Source organism: Cynocephalus volans, chromosome X (assembly GCF_027409185.1).
Source record: "Cynocephalus volans isolate mCynVol1 chromosome X, mCynVol1.pri, whole genome shotgun sequence".
NCBI classification, from domain to species: domain Eukaryota; kingdom Metazoa; phylum Chordata; class Mammalia; order Dermoptera; family Cynocephalidae; genus Cynocephalus; species Cynocephalus volans.
In genome coordinates, this window is record NC_084478.1 from 42,289,314 (window position 1) to 42,306,884 (window position 17,571).

A 17,571-nucleotide genomic window follows, 5' to 3' on the forward strand; every position below is an offset into this window, starting at 1 on the left:
ACCTTTATAACAAAATGTCAAGGTGGTTTCAAAGGTAATAATTTATTCACAGCGTAAGCCAAAGGATCAATAGAACTCATGCTCATTTGTTTAGTCTATATTTCTTTTAACCTTAGGCTTTATGGGATACATGAAAATCACCATAATATGGGATAACCCTTATGGCGATTCTAGCACTGAGTTTGCGTAGGTCGAAAACAATGAAGCATTCTCTTGCTTTAGCCCTGTCCTTGCTAGAAATATGTGGAGGTCAACAGCCAACTGGCAAGTAGTGGGTGAAGCAGGTGAAATGCTGTTCCACGTAGCTTACTTGCCTGGGACAGATGAGAGACTTAAACCACAGGGCAATTGAATGGGTATTATTTAATGAGACCTAATAGGATTTAGGTTCACAGCGATGTATAGATTCCACCGTGGGTTACCATGTTTTAAGAATAGAAAAATAACTAAATAAAAGGAAACTAAGAAGTTGTCACTGGTTCTGAAAAACACACTAATATATTGTCAATGACCCTCGTTCACTTTCTTTTCTATTTAATTATAGTACTTTGGCATATATTGCTGATAAATTGACTTCATTCTGTTTGTTAGCTTACTTATGCCATGTTGTGATGTTGATAGAACTTGAGTATTTGATAGGGTCAAAGTTCTAAATGAGTCCACTGAGTCTATAATGGTGCAGAATCCAGAGAACAGGACTTCTAAAAATAAGTATGTTTTTAAACAGGACTGGCAGGCTCTTAACTATATGAAGAAAAAAAACCCCATAAAAGTCAATTCTTTAAAAGAAAACAGAAATCCATCTTAGTGTTAGATTCTCCAGCCCCAATCTGGTTAAAAAGAGTTTGACATTTCAGGACTGAACACACTGTGAAAACTTAATAAATATTGAAGTTTACAAACAAAAAGCATAACAATGATATGTGAACCAATTTTCAAAAACATTGAAAATCGATGTGCCCTTACTCTGCCTAATTCAGTTAACTCAATTATTTAATGCACACTTGATTTGAGTGGGTTTGACTATAGCCATTTCAGTTTTATCTTGAACATTAATCAGATTACTTTTGATGTAAAACTTCCTTTATTCTTCCTTCCCCCACCCCAGGATTCCAGAATAAGGGGAGGTTTGGTTTTAATGTTTTTTTGTTTATTTGTTTAACTGTAAGACATTTGTTTCTATTATATTTATCCCATACTTTTCATTACATTTACCACTCCTCCTATGGCACAACCATGAACTTTTTCACAGGTATTTAATACAGTGATTATACACCGTCTTTGGTTAAGACTCTTTCCTACTTTCTTCCAGTTGCTCTCCCACATTTGCCCCACACCCATCTCCATTTCTACATACAAACATGTACGCTTTCCCCTGAACACAGAGCCTCAAAAGGTTGACAAGGTAAGTTATAAAATGTAGGAACTCCTGGAGAAGCAATCAGCTATTCATATCTAGCAAGCAGGTCTTATTTAAAAAGTCTTGAATGGTCTCAACTATTCTGAATGTTCTAAATTTCAGAAATTCTGTAAAGTATTTTCTTATAATTAGTAAGTTTGACAGAAAATTATGTGGAAAATTTTAACTTTAATTGTTGTTATTGGTAAATGTGATTTATACAAAGTGAAAAATTATGTGACCACATATTTTAATTTTAAGATATTAATATTGGGAAGGCAAGAGTATGCTGTAGGTCATCTGAAGCTGTCTCAAAATGGTACTGATGTCATTAGAATACCAATAGGAAATTTGGAATAAATAGCTGTGAATGTCTTCTACAGGAGAGATTTATCTATTTATTTATTTATTTTTTTATTTATTAAGAATATTCATGGATACAAAGCTAATTGTCACCCCTCGTGCCCATGATGTGGGGGCCAGATTCATACTGGAGCATACCCATTACCAGAAATTACTTTTGTACCCCTTGACCCCCACCCCAATTATCCCCCAACCTCCCTCCCCCTCCTTCTCTGCCCCCCACTCTGCTTTGTAGCCCTAGGAATGTTCCCTCCCTCTGTAAGACCACCGCACTACTGTGGTCTTTCCTTCCTTCCTTTACAGGAGAGACTTAGAAAAGAAAAGACTATTATTCATTTCAAAGTTCCTGAGTGAAAGATGCTCCCTACCTAAGCTATATATCACTCTAACAGGAGACCACATGCCTGTATTCATTCTTAAATTAACTGTTTTAGATATTGATACATATAAAGGAAATAATAAATAATGTATTTATTACTTGTAATTGAAAAATTACAACACACAAAATACAAGTATGTATTTAAGTAGATATGCATACAGTAGCTTTACTATTGAACTGTGGTTCTCAAAGTGTGTCCCTCGGCTATCAGCATCACCTTCACCTGGGAACTGGTTAGAAGTGCAGATTCTCAGCCCTGCTCCAGACTTCCTAAATCAGAAACTCTGGGGAAGGAGTTCACCAATCTGGGTGTCCACAAGCCCTCCAGGTGATTGCAGGTGATTCTCATGCAGTCAGAATCATTGCCATAAAAAGTTCTTGACATCCTCAATGACTATATCTGGATAACTTGAATCCTCAGACACAGACTTTATAACCATAAGCCAAATTCACTTACAAAGCCATTTTCTTACTAATAATCATCACTTTCTTAGATCTCTTCATTAATTCTTTTCTTCCATCACCAATTCTGATAAGTAGCTTGAAGGTGGGTTGGGGGGGGGGTTAGTGAATTTTCCATAAAGAAACAAAATTCTCATCAATTCTAAAGAATTATTGAATGTGTAAGAACACAACAGCATTGAGAAAGCCACGTTGAGAGAAGGAGGTTGAGTGGATGACTAGGTTCACATACTAGTTATAGGGGACACTGTACTTGGCCAGGGCATCCATCCCCCAGCTGCTGTGATTGTTGACTACTAATGTCTCACAGCTGCCTGCGTTCTCTAGAGAGGTGACCTCTGCTGATGGAAGCCCCCTAGCCCAGGAAGTAACCCCAAACCCCTGGCTTAGGAGGTAACTCATATCCCAAGAGGAGGGCCACAGCCAGTGATGTGTTGGCACAGAGCCCAGGAGCCAATTGTGTGCATCTCCTCCCAAGTCTGCATTCAGTGACATCATGTTGGTAGCTGAAAGTCAGCAATGGTGGGAGTATTTACACCACACAAACTGAAAAACGCTGCAAATCAGGGTTTACCTCACCTCAGAGCTAGTTCATAAATATTTACCAACACATCACTGGCACAATTGATGACTGGCTGGGGGATACAAGGACAACTCTGCTGTGTGGTTTATGCTCTCTCCCTATGGATCAGCATAGGAAGCTAGGTTTCATTTGGGATAGCAAACTTGCTTGGCTCTTTCTTCTCCTCTATTTTGCTTTCCTAAACTCCCTTACAGACTTCTCAAGAGCAGACCCTCTACCAATCACTTGCACTCAGACCCCTGTCTTAGGGTCTCCTTCCAGAGAACCTGACACCAGTTAAGTCATTAGTTAAGTGACTGTGCACAAAAGCCTCAAACAACACATACTTGAAATTGCAAATAACTACAAGTCATGTAACTTTTGGGTCACAATGATCAGATTAAACTGCAAAAGATAGGGCCGAGCCTGTGGCGCACTTGGTAGAGTGCTGCGCTGGGAGCGCGGCGATGCTCCCGCCGCGGGTTCGGATCCCATATAGGAATGGCCAGTGCACTCACTGGCTGAGTGCTGGTCACGAAAAAGACAAAAAAAAAAAAAAAAAAGAAACTGCAAAAGATAAATTTGAAATAGCAAGGATCTACACTGTGTATGTGTACATAAAAGAAAAAAGTTGATAGAAAAATATGTAGCCTGAACAAATTGGGCAATTATTTGTGTCATGCTTCTCAAATTATACTTTCATATCCATAGGTGAATGCACTGAAGGATTTATTTACTTAAGATTTTGGAGAAAAAGCATCTCATATTAAAACACAGTGAATACATTATAGAGATCACAAAACTGACATGAGATTTAAAAAATAAAACAAGACCATCAAAGTTTGAGAAACCCTGCTTTTGGAAAATGCTTTTAATAGAAAAACCTATAGTAAATGTAAATTGTAACTAAAAATATTTTCATATGAAAAAAATCTTATGAAACAGCTATTTTCTTAGGCTCCATTAAAACAAGAATGTTAAATTAGTATCATAAGCACATCTGTTTTCATAATACCCAGAAAACTGATTTACCAAGAACAATCATTCAATGTCATTGCTTAACTTAGTTAATGTAAGATTGTGTAAGGCATAATATTGGTGTCAATGTTAACTGTTACATTTTGAAAACTGCAATTGCTAAGCATGACAGGAAGACAACAGGAGCCCACTCCTTGGGTTATTTGTTATTAAATCATTACTTGTTTTGTTTAGGGTAGGAGAGCAACATAATTGTGAACTTTAAACTTGTTAGAATTTTGGTAGAAGTCAAAGGAGAATTGAAAACATATATTGGCTGTGTCATTTCCACTTCTAAGGAAATATGGAATTTCAGTGAAATAAATAACTCACATTTTAGAACTGTTTCCAGTTAATGTGGTACATGCAGACGCACATAAGCTAACAAAAATTCTTGCTCCCTCAGTGTGATGCTAAATAATAATATTCCCAGGAAAACTAAGATGCCATTAATACAACTACAAATATAATTTTATTTATGAAATAAATTAAATATTCACACTCTATAATGAGATCAAATTTCTCTGGGTATAGGTTTTAACCATATCATATATGGATGAATGAATTAGTTGTTAGATCCTTTAATACTGAGAGTATATTACTTTTTTTGAATAGTCTTTTATTACGTAAGACTTTTGAGGAATAGTATTTATAATTATTATCAGACACAAACAAAGCTTCTGGAGTAAATCCTCAGTAAACAGGATTGGCATATTAAAGGATCAGTTTTTGACATGCTTGTTTTGAAATAGGAGGAAGGCTGATATTCTTTGGTGAAATTTTATTATCTAATTAAACACTTCTTGAGTAGAATAATGTCAGATGAACTCATTAGCTGAACATTTTGATTATCCATGTTCTCCTAAATGTCCCATGACCAGAAGAGTAGCTGTACAAGTCTAATTTAATGCAATAACAATGGTAACCAATTCTAGCTCCTTCTTTTTATCACAGTTCATCAAAGGAACACAAAGAAGTCCAAATTAAAATAAGTTCAATAATAAAAAGAACACGTTCTTTTTCCAACCATTCTAAAGCCTTTTCCTATCTTTAAGCAAAGTTCACTCAGTAATTATCTTATTTATGAAAGTAAAAGCAGAGGATCTTTCTTTTACTACATAAATGACTTTATGCTTTGGATGTGGAAGGCATCTCGAAACAGTCAAAAAAGAAAGAGTGTTGAATGTCATCAACTCATTTCCTCCCACCCACTGTTTTAAATCGTTTGCTTGGTTCCAATGTATGTACCACACTTACATAAGTTGTTTATGAAGAGCCAAATTAATAGTCTTTGCAATTGTTTTTGTTGGAATTTGGAGAGCTGACAAACGAATTAGTAGAAAATGGCAATTCTACATGAATTAGCTTTTAAGTCTCCCTAAGAGGCTGATGCAGAACTTAATAAGAGACTTATTAGGAGAAGTAGGACAACTTAATTCAGATTGATTATAGACTTTGGTGAAGACAGCTGGGGTTCAAATGAAACTGAAAAAGAACTTATATGCACTTCAAAGTATGCTAAGCAGATGTCTGAAACAATTACTCCGCTTTGCCTTTTCAGAAGTTTCAAAGGCGGGTTGGGAATAGCACGGTAAACGAAGGTTCTATTTGCCTAAGTCGAGGTAGGAGCTTTTGAAACACACACACCGCTATCTAATATCAGATGCTTTGGGTAAAGAAAGGGATTTGACATTGCTGTCCTAGGTAATTTGCTTTTAGCTTTATAAACAAAGCAGGAAATGAGAGGGAATACACGGCAACTAAGCAATAAGCTCTCCTCGCAACACTAACTTACTATTAATTTTACATTGAACAAATATTTTGGTCAGGATTTTTAAGATGAAAAATTCCTGCTTTAGTTTCTAAGCTCCATTAAAGCCAGCAATGATCATTCTATTAGAAAACAAAATTATACTTTTAAAGTACTGTATATAGTGAGACTTTAATAGGCCTTTTAATAGATATATTCCCAGATATTAAAGGCCAAATTATATGCTTTTAAACATCACAATAGTATGCTTTGAAAACTAAATAAAACCCTGGTTACTCCATATGACAGGCATTAATTCCATATTTAACCCAGATTTACAAAGGATTGCATCTTTTTTGTTTGTTTTTTTTTTCTTTTCGACCAAAGGCTTACTTAATAAACATAGCATTTTTACGACAACAACAACAAAAGCCTCCATACAGCAATTCATTTGCAGTTCATAACAATGAACAAAGTATTAGTAAACTTTCCTGTCCCTACTATGGCCAGTATACCTCTCCATTATGAAGATACGATTTCTTTATTCAGTTAGGAGAGCTTACATATTTTGAATCATTCTTAGCGTTGCCCCATTTGTGACAGTTCCATCTATCCATGCATCCCCTAACTCTATAAGAAAGGTTTATAAACTTTCCTTCTACAATTCATATACAAGAAAGGATTTAAAGTTGACTCATATAAATGACAAATAAAACAAAATTAATGAGAATAAAACTTTAAAACCAGAGTTAAGAGGAGAAAAACAGTAAAGGATGATACAGTTGTATGAACATGGTTGCAAGCTTCCTGCTTGCCAAAGTGAAGGTGAAACTCTAATACATTACATCACATTTCACATTATCTGTCCAGAGGAAACATACTTGCTTTTCTCAATGTCAAATTCTGAGATAGAATTTCTTTGACAAATTTCTCAAATAAACCAGCCACCGGGACTCAAGATGGTAGGCCTGAAAAGATGCATTTGCTACTTTTCTTAAAATTTTAGATGTGAATGCTGCTCATAAATAAATAAAGATAGCATGGTGGCTTTATGGAAGTTCCTGGTTCACTGCACGCATCCTCAAATCAATCTCTATTAGAATGCCCAAAAGTTCTAACCAAAATATTTCATTGCAAGATTATGAAAGAAAATGTCATAGAAACCCTGCCCTTGACTTTTTGCAGTAAGAAATCTAAGTTAAAAGTTTGATAAAAAATGCAAAATGCATAACTACAGAGATGTGACAAATTTGCATATTCCAGGATGGAAGGCCGGGACAGTTTAACTACGGTGTGTGAAAAAATGTATTTAAATTCAATAGCTAAACCAAGGGCACTGAAATACTCCTGGCTCAAGAATAACGTACCACTTTCTGTGCAGCGAAGCCATGGTAGATTGGAACAAAAACAAAATATTGAAAAGCAACAACAACCCACAAACTTTTTCACAGTGGAATTGTTCTTAAGAATAAAAATGTCATATGCAGATTTTAGGTTCAAAAGTTATTCTGCTTTATTAAAGCATTTATATATTCCACTTATAGATCTACAAGAGTACTTCAAAAAGTTCATGGAAAGATTCATATTATCTTTTAATTCCATTTTTCCATGAAATATTTGAAGTATCCTCATAGGTAGGGTTATCCTTATTCAACCTCACAAAGAAAGCAGAATATTTGCATATCAAATAAGCATTGGCATTATTTCCAGTAAAGTGGTCATGATTCTGTCCTTAAAATATTTGATAAGCAGTATAAATAATAAATTTTAAAAGTAAAGAGGCATTTAAAATTTAAATTTTTTTCTAGTGGTTATTCTTACGGAAGCTACATTTGGAAGCCTGAGATTCTCTTAGTGAGCTAAACAGTCAATATTAACATTATGTTTCTTTCCCTTGATTTATCATATATGCCACCTTGAAGATGATTAGCTAGCAATAATGCCATTTTCATGGAGTCCAGGGACTTAGTCGTCATTGTTTTATCCATTTTTCAAAGCTGAAAGCCACATTTGCTAATGAGATGATATAATGCTAAATCCCACAGAAACGCGTATTCCATAGTCACTTGTATAACAGTGTCTTTAACACTTAAGATCGGAAGGGAGGGGGTATTATGATTGAGTCACCAGGGTGGTGAAAATGAACTGACACAGGTACATAAAATGTACTTCTGGCTAGCTGCCGAGCTATCAGTTTGGAGTTCCCTACAGTGTGAAGTCTCTGAGGGCTTAAATTGCTGAATATAAAAAGGGAACAGTGGTTTTAAGTACACTTCCACTTTTTTTTGAAATAAGTTTCAGTTAATAAAATTCACTCCTTGTGAACTACCACCACCAAAGCTTCAGAGTTTCAAGCCCGGTGTCGATATGATGCAATTTATTTTATTTCCACTGCAAAATTGAAGAAGAACTACTGAAGGGAAATAAGTATATATGAATTCATGTAATCCGTAATTTTAAAATATGCAAGAAATACTTTTATAGTACTGGTTTAGAAACCCAAACAATCACATGTATTATCACCAGTACATAAATATTCAGATAAGTACCATAACTTAAGTGTATCCATGTCTGAGAAAAATAGATGTGTTGGTATATTTAAGCTCTTTTTGAAAGGTATATTTAATGTGTATATGTTTTACTATTATTGGGATCAGAATGAAAATCTTACCAATTAGGATTTGGAAAATGAAGTTTGTCTTAAGATCAAGAGCATTTAAGACAGGGCAAGTGAAAGGAATACCGCAAATAGGGCTGGGTGAAGGCCATCTGATATTTGAACTGTTCCACTTTTAGTTATTTTTAATTATTAAATCATGCTGTGTACATTCTTCATTCACACTTAGTACCCTACAAATGCTCCTGTGTGACAGATATGGCTAAAAATAAATCCCTTATGTCTGCTCTATAGCCTATATATTCAACGACTTAATTGATTTATTAACTTAGTTCTTTTTTTGTTTGTTTTTTGTTGGCTGGCCAGTGAGGGGATCCGAACCCTTGACCTTGGTGTTTTAACTCTGCGCTCTAACCAACTGAGCTAACCAGCCAGACCTTATGTTTAATGCTGAACAAATACAAGGTAATATATTTCAAAACATTATTTTAATTTTCAAGTAGACAGCAATGTTAACCGTTGCTTTAAATGTTAGACATGGGGTCATAGAATGTTGGGGTTGAAGGGATTTTAGAAGCAACAGAGTAAAATTTTTAATCTTTTATTTGTTAAGCTTTGCCTACTATTTTAATGAAGAGCTATTCAATTCAACACTAGACTGTAGGCTTTATGACAGCAAAGACCAAATCTGTTTCCTTTATAAGTACATGTCTAGCACATTGCATAGTGGTTCATAAATAGTTGTTGAGTGAATGAATGAAGATACTGAATGAGATTCCTTATATGTTGCTGGCATTGGGCTAGGAGCTGGGAATTCAAAGATGTATAGCATGATCATTCCTCACTTTCTCTGGGAGAAAAATAATACATAAGCAAGTTGCTACAATATGTGTAAAATTTAAGTGTGGCAATTTAAGCATGCTTGGTGATTTACGAGAGCACTGAATTGAGACCAATTTCTTCCTCTTGGTGGGAGTTGGGGATGATAGACACTCAGGGAAGACTACAGAGACAGGTGACATTACGGTTGGGCCTTTAGCATTGAGTGGGAGTTCACCAGGCAGATAAGGTAGAGTAATCCAGAAAGAAGAGTATTTTCAAAGGCAGGTAGTTATAAAGAAAAAAGATGGCATATTTGGGTAAAAGGGCTGGTATGGGCTGAGGGCATTGAATGGCCTGGAGGGTGGGAACTATAGTTCAGAAGTTAAGCCAGGGCTAAGAAGAAAAGGGCTATCTACCTTCTTCGTTCATTGGACTTCATTCTCTGGGCAGGCATCCTCCTGCAAGGAGTTTGGATTGGAGTTGGAAGAGGCTGAATAATGCAGAAATATCAGTAAAGAACCTGTTCATTCATTCATTCACCAAACATTTAAAATGCAGTGCTTATGACATGCCAGCACACTGACCAGGGAATGGATTTAAAGAGGTACACTGCTCTCATCTAAGTAAAAGATGCTGAAAATTAGAATAGGACATTGGTTGAAAAAACGAGAGAAAATATACATGAGATATCCTGAGGGAAAAAGAGCAATCACATGCAGTCAGTGAAAATGTAGAAAGGTTTATAGATGAAACTAAAGTTTCCATCCTGGGAAACTTAGGAGATTATGATTTATGAACTGAAATAGGAAAAACAGAAGAAAGAGCAGATAGAAGGGGATAGCAGCAGGGAAATGGAAAAACAGGAGGAGCCATGAACTTGGTTTAATAATAGTTGCATTTGTGATTCTGTTTTCTTTTTTCTTAAAACTTTTTTGGCAGCTAGTCTATACCAGGACCTGAACCCTTGACCTTGGTGTTACAAGGCTGTGCTCTAACCAACTGAGCTAACCAGCCAGTCCACATTTGTGATTCTAATGCCTTATGGGTTAGGAGATCAGAAGAGAGATCCAAACTAGAGATTTAGATTCCTCACCATCCATGCTGTTTCAAATTGGGAATGTTTAAACAGTAAAAAGAGAATTAGGCTAAAGTTAGAAACTTGGGCACATTTGAAGGGTGGGTAGAGGTTAAGAATTTAGGAATATAAAGGAAGAAGAATGTGGACCGAACAGTACCATGAAAGTCAAGAAGAAAACTTCTAGAATGAGGATGCTGGCAAACGTTTTGAGTGCACAAGAGAATTTAACTTCTTTTGAATTTGAATCTAGGAGGCTTTTTGTGGTTTTGACAGTAGATGAGAAAATAAAACATGTTTCAAGTTGGTGATTTCAAAATGATACTCCTAAATATGTATATTCTTTCATTATAAATATATTTACCATCTTCATGCCACAAGGGAATTTATCTTTGGTCTCATGGACAATAGTATTCCAAATACAGTTGGCCCTCCATATCTGTGGATTCCACATCCATGGATTCAACCAACCACAGATCAAAAATACATATTAAAAGAAACTGCTTCTGTACTGAACTTGTACAAATTTTTTCCTTGTCATTATTCCCTAAACAATACAGTATAACAACTATTTACATAACATTTACATTGTAGTTGGTATTATAAGTAATCTAGAGATGATTTAAAGTATCAGGGAGGATGTGCATAGGTTATATGCAAATACTACACCATTTAATATAAGGGACTTGAGCATCCAAGGATTTTGGTATCCGTGAAGGTCCTGGCACCAATTCCCTGAGGATGCTGAGGGACGACTGTATGTAATGATTTTTCCGCATGTCTGCAGTGGGCTAACGCAACTGAAAATTCTATTACATACATTGCCTTCTAAGGAAAGGGCAGCATTAATGGCCTCATTTTACAGTATCATAACTAAACATCATGTAATTTACTCAGCAAGAGGCCAAAACCTAGACTTCTGGCTCTTGATTCAGTGTTGTGTTTTTCCCAACTCTGATACTAAGTAACACACACACACACACACACACACACGTGTGCATGCACCAGACTACTTTAGTACAGACACCTAAATTCATTTCCTAATAGCAAAATCAAAATAGCTTTTGCCCTCTAACTTTTAAATGTTTCATTTCATATCATTGAAAACAGACAGATGATTAGATCACTATCTTCTTTGGGAGAAAATACCATGTGAAAGAAGATTTTGAATATGTGAAAGATGGACTGATTTCTATTGTTTAAGGAGCCTATTTTTAACTTTGTGGGAAGACAACCCATCACTCAAGTTCGGATTAGAACCTCTTTTGAGCCTCTCAATGGGCCCTGAAATGAAGTAGTAGATGGTACCTTGACTTTTTCGAGGTGATCTTGGAGAGAGTCAATGAGGAGATCGCCCACAGGCTGCCAGGATCCCTTGATCACCTCTGCTTGGCGCAGCTTGAGGTCCAGCTCATCTGTTGCCTCCTGAAGTTCCTGGAGTCTTTCGAGGGCCTCATCTATTTTTCTCTGCCAGTCAGCAGAGTGCAGGTTCAATTTTTCCCACTCAGTGTTGACCTCCTCAGCTTGCTTTCGTAGCAGCCGTGTGACATTCTGTGCTCTTTCTTCAGGAGGCAGCTCTAAATTGGCAATATGACAAAGTTTTAGGCCACATTCATTTTTGTTAAAAAAAATTGTCAATAAGGTCATACTGGAAGAAAGAAAGAGAGTACAGTTTAACAAGAGGCCAAACTACTGATAATGGCTCTTTTACACTTTGGCATAGATTTTGATACAGTCCAGCACATCTAAAGTCTGTTTTCCTGAGTGAATCTGTTCTACCTCATAATAATCAGATAATCGAAGATTCATTTAAGCTATTGAGGAAAAAAAAAATGTTTGGATACACACTGCAAGTTCTGATTTACTTCAGTCAGGCTAAGTTGAAAATAAGCTTGTGGTCTTTGTTACAATAGAATTCTTCCTCACAGATAAACTCCTTTGTTTTTTACTTTCCAAATGTTCCAATAACTGATCGCTAATCTCTTTCAATGTTTATTTATGAATGTGCAAACAGATTTATGCATGGTGGTTTAGCATTCCTTATTCTTTTTTGACATCTATGTTTAATTTCAATTGATTCTATTTAACCTAGAAAATATGAGAGCTATCTAGACCCTGGCAGCAAGAATGGGGGCCGCTCTGTCAACACGGATTCTTCTATCAAAATGTTATTATAGTTCCACATTCAATTACCTCTGGGCTCCTGGTAGAGTTTCTCTAGTCCTTCCAAAGGCTGCTCTGTTAGAAATATTCGTACAGTCTCAAGAGTACTCATGATTACAGGTTCTTTAGTTTTCAATTCCCTCTTGAAGGCCTGTGAAATGAGATGAAAAGAAATGCTTATTTGGCTTGTGACATTCTTCACAAAATGAATCCTTGGCGCTCAGCACTTGTTTATGAAACTCCCAGGTAAATTTCTATCTCCTTTATTTATAACCGATAGTCATAAAATGATAAAGAAGGCTATATAGGTCTTTCTGTTAATGAGGAAACCACTGTGCTTATAAAATTATTCTGGGGAGAAAGGGGGAACTTTCAAGATAGTTAATGCCCTTTCATTAAGATAAGAGTGTTTTATTACACAACCTGATTGCCAAACTTGAAATCTAGAGCCAAAGTTTCAAGGCATATATTGCAAAACCCTAGCACGGCTAATGAGGACTTAAACACACCCAAAAGAATGGATATCCAGAGCACAGTGAGAAGCCTAACGACCATTTGGAGGAACTTGGGCTGTATCAAATTATACAACTAATCCAGTTGATAGTCACCCGTTAAATCTGTCAAAATGTCTGATATTGAGTAAAATAGTCTGTTAACAATAAGCTAACTGAAAACTCTTAGTACTTTGAAAAATACTCATTACACTATCCATCATGAGTTCCTGAGAACAGAAGAAATGTTTTGAGCTATTATGGATATAGAAATTGTGGGAACAAGTTTGTATAAATAAATAGACCTAGAATAGATGTCTTGAGGCCATCTAGGCTAGTTATCAATTTTAACTTGTAATCTGTAATGTTCCTTGATATAGGGGATTAAGAAAAAAGCAAAATGCATAGTTTATGCCTTCAAGAAGTTTCCGGGCCCAAAGAAGGGAGAAAATACATGAGAAGCAGAGTGAAAACAGTGAGTTCACATATAATCAAGTGCTAAGAGGGTTGTGGGGCATACTGTGAGGCGAGGATAAACTGACAGATACTCCAAAACCATTGAAGATGGTTATTGACCCAGATTCCATGATCTCAGAAGTGAAGGTGTTAATAAAAGTATTAACTATTTCATAAATGCTGATAGATCTGTGTAACACCAGTAATAATAATTGCCCGGATCTTAGAGCTTAATTTTTCCTATCTTTTTAACTGTTTTATTTTTAGCAATGTTACCTACTGAATTTAAGCCCTGTTCTGTCACAGGAGAAAAATTATAAGTATCCTCTTTTAAACTTTGGATATACCATTATGCTATAGCAGTGCTCGAGAACAGTCTTATACGACACATTTAGCAATAGAATCTGAGTGGTGTTCACCATTCAAAAGAATCTTGAGTCTGATATGTTGCAAAACGACTTATAGCCCATAGTTATTTACAATTTAGTAGAGAGGCAAGGCATTTGAACCAAAATAATGGAGTTCTATATGTGGAATATTAGGATTCAGCCTGTGGATGGGGAAGTAATTTCTGTATAGTGGGATATTTCTGTATTCGTGAAATTGTACTGAGTAGGTGGGTTATTTACTCTGCTTGCATATAAGGCTGATTCTCCCTCTAATATTTCACTTGAAATCCCTCCGTGTGAGTTGTGTGTGTGTGTGCACACGCATGTGCATATGTGTATACAATTCTTTTATTCCTGTATTTTTTCATACATTTAATTTTCCCAACTTTAAGGAAATTATCATTCTTCCTAGTCTTTTTATTAGGACTTGATAAGGGGCAACTGATACTGACATTACTAATTATAAAAGCAATAATGGTTTCCTCGATTAAACTATTGTGTGTCAGTGGTTGCCCTGAAGACTGGAAACACAAAGTTGAATGCAAAACAGCCCTTTCTATTTAGGAACTTATAGCATATAATTGAATAGTAAAACACATAAATAATTTCAATACGATGTGGAAAGTGCTGTAGGCTTGCACAATATAGGAAAGGGAATTGGGAAAGGCTTCCAGGAGAAAATAGTAATCATGCAGAATTCTAAAACATGAATGTGAGTCAGTCAGGGAAGAGTGGGTTAGAGCTCATTCCAAGAAGAGAAAACGCAAGTGCAGAGACATAGGACTTAATACAGCATGGCATGCATAGGTATCTCAAGCAGGCCAGTGTTTCTAGAACATAAAGAACAATGAGAGAGCACATATCTAGAGATGAAGCAGGACTCTGTCACTATTTAGAAATATATTAGACCTTTAAGCCAGAATTTGAAGCTTAGCCTCTCTATGACTATATATGGCCTGCTAAAAAGCTTAGGTATTGTCTTATAGGTAATTAGGAACTTTTGAAAGGATTTAAGCAGGGGAGTGGCACAGACATATTTGTGTTTCAAATAGATCTCTCTGAAATAAATACAGAGTATGTATTTGAGAAGGGCAAGAATAGAATTGGAGGAACAATTTGGAGGCAATTCCAAGAATTTAGTGAAAGAATATGAGGATCTGACCCAAGGAAATGGTACCAGGAGAAAAAGACAGGGACCTAGTAGGGAAGTGTTTAGAAAGTAGAGGTGTGAAGATTTGGTGATTCAATAGACTTGGGAGATAAGAAAGAGGAATAAACAAGGATGACTCCTACTTTTTAGGTTAAGTAGGTGAGTGAATGCTGGGTACAATTAAATTAAATGAAAGGAAATTAACTTTCACTGATTTCTTGGTGCCTCTATAAAAAGTTCTAGCCCCCTGAGAACCTTCCAATACCATGCGAATTAGTTCTGTCACCGTTTGTCTGTTAACTTCTCTGATCCAAGAAGGCCAATTGGTTATAAGCCAGATTAGGTTTCTAGACTAAGCTCCAAGTTGTCAGACAGCAGAGGCTATCTCTCTAGGTATTCACATCTAAAATAAAAAAATGAAGTCCAGACCCATGAGACATTTCTAGGTTATAAAACCTGAGACACGTGAGGCTGGCTGACTTCTAGAGAGGTTGGAGTTAGGAGTCAGGCCCATTATATTTCCAAGGAGAACCTTTCAGGAAGAGAGAGGGACAGCTGTCTCCTCCTTTCTAAGCAGAGAAAAATAATTTTCCTGGTCTCTTGCCTATGGAATACCCAGCCACTCATGTAGGGCAATTTATCATCATGTTGCCCTAGAGGTAAATCTTTGGGCAAAAGGAGGCGCAGCAATGATATTTACAGCAGGTAATTAAAAATATCTGTTTCCAATCCAGAACACCTCATGTGTGCATTCAGGATAACATCAATAATGATTGATATTAAAAACCCAACATTCAGATGGGGGGTTCTGCATGGGGATCAGAGTAAAGGAATGTGCTGTGCTTGCCTTGGAGAGGTAACATTCTTTCCTTAAAAGGAAATAATAAAGTCTGATGTTTGGAGAAAAGAAAAGGAGGTTTAGGAGTCATTTTCTCATTTGGCTAATATACAGTGAGTGCCTACCTACCAAAATTCAATGAGTAGATGGAAGAATAAGATCCAATGAGAGTCCAAAAAAGAATGAATAGGTAGAGAGATTCAGGGAAATTAGGACTGTAGAATTACTGAAGAGAGAGTGAGAAGAAGAAGGCAACCAAGAGCATCCAATCATGATAGACAGAGGTGAAGCAAGATCAGCTCTGAAAAGTGTTCATTGGACTTGGTAAGAGCAATTTCAGTGGAGGCCATAGAAGTAGGTTGAGTTGAGGAGTGAGTGGAAGGAGGAGTGAGTATTTCAAGTGAAAACTATTTTTCTCTGTGTGTGTGTGTTTATTTATTCGAGAGGGAAAACAGGAAAAGACAGGAGGACAGAGAGGATAACAAGAGATGTTCTTCTTAGGATAGGGATGATTTGAATATAGATTGAAAGATAGAACCTAGCGGTATGGTAATCAACCTCTTGGTTTGCCTAGCACTGAATTTTTGAGAACGTGGGACACTCAATGCTAAAACCAGGACAGTCCCAGGAAAATTGGACAGTCCTAGGTAAACCAGGACAATTGGTCACCCTAGCAGAAAAAGAAATGTTAAAGACCTAGACAGGAGAAAGTGGAGATAATTATTTGTGCAAGGTCTGTAAAATAAAGAAGTGGATCTTAAAGGTCTAATCAAACTTAAAAAGTCCAAGACACTATTTGATGATGCAATTCCATTGTTTAAACTGAACAGTAAATAATTCAACGCCAAGAACCATCCATTGTGAGAGGCCACTTGTTTGCCCCTAGAGTTGTTGCCAAGGACTTAGCTCCATCACAGCTGCACAGTTCATTTTTTAAATATGAGTCACTGAGGATTAAAATGAGTCTAAAGAAAAGACAAAGGAAGTTCTGTCATTACAAAGACATAAGCACCATTATTTTCACATCATTGACTGAAATTAAGAAAAGAAAGTGGATGGAAGAGAGGGTTAAGTGATTGTATCGTCAGAATTTAGGACAATTTAGACTAAATACAAAAAAGGATAAAAACTTCAGAAAAAAGAGAGAAATAGTTGGTTCAAGGAAATGGGAGGATAAAGAAAATGGTAATGTTTCTTATTCTGTGGGAAAAATATAAAAATAGTAACATGTCATTTTAAACATCATTATGTAAAATGTCCTACTTCATTTATTCACTTAAACTTTGAGCATCTACTGTGTACCAGATACTATTCTAGGCAATGGACATCAGTGGTCCTTGTAGAATAGAGTTTAAGAAAGAGAGGTTTATGTAGTAAAAAAAAAAAAAAAGGTAAAATCTTTATTAAAATAATGGAAAACCTATTTTCCAATATGTAATAACTTACAAACTGCACATTATAATACAGTTTATTGCACTTTAAAAGGAAGGAAAATGGAGACATTTTTGAACAAAAACAAGACATTCAAGAGTCTTGATTCTTTGATAGTAAGTGTCCTGTGTCTCAAAGAAAGCTTGTTTGAATGAGGTTTGAGAAAATGCAAATTCACATACAACACTGATTTTGTCTTCTAAATTA

At 36.1% G+C, this 17,571-nt stretch overlaps 1 protein-coding gene across 2 annotated transcripts in view; it reads right to left on the bottom strand.

Annotated features, from left to right (window-relative positions):
* DMD (dystrophin) overlaps positions 1-17,571 on the bottom strand; it is a 2,107,999-nt gene that overhangs the window by 320,909 nt on the left and 1,769,519 nt on the right. For both annotated transcript variants that reach the window (XM_063083086.1, XM_063083084.1), the window contains exons 58-59: positions 12,640-12,760; positions 11,755-12,023 (exon numbers count right to left, since the gene is read on the bottom strand). In XM_063083086.1, the coding sequence (XP_062939156.1) occupies positions 11,755-12,023; positions 12,640-12,760 (390 nt within the window). The remainder of the gene's footprint in view (positions 1-11,754; positions 12,024-12,639; positions 12,761-17,571) is intronic.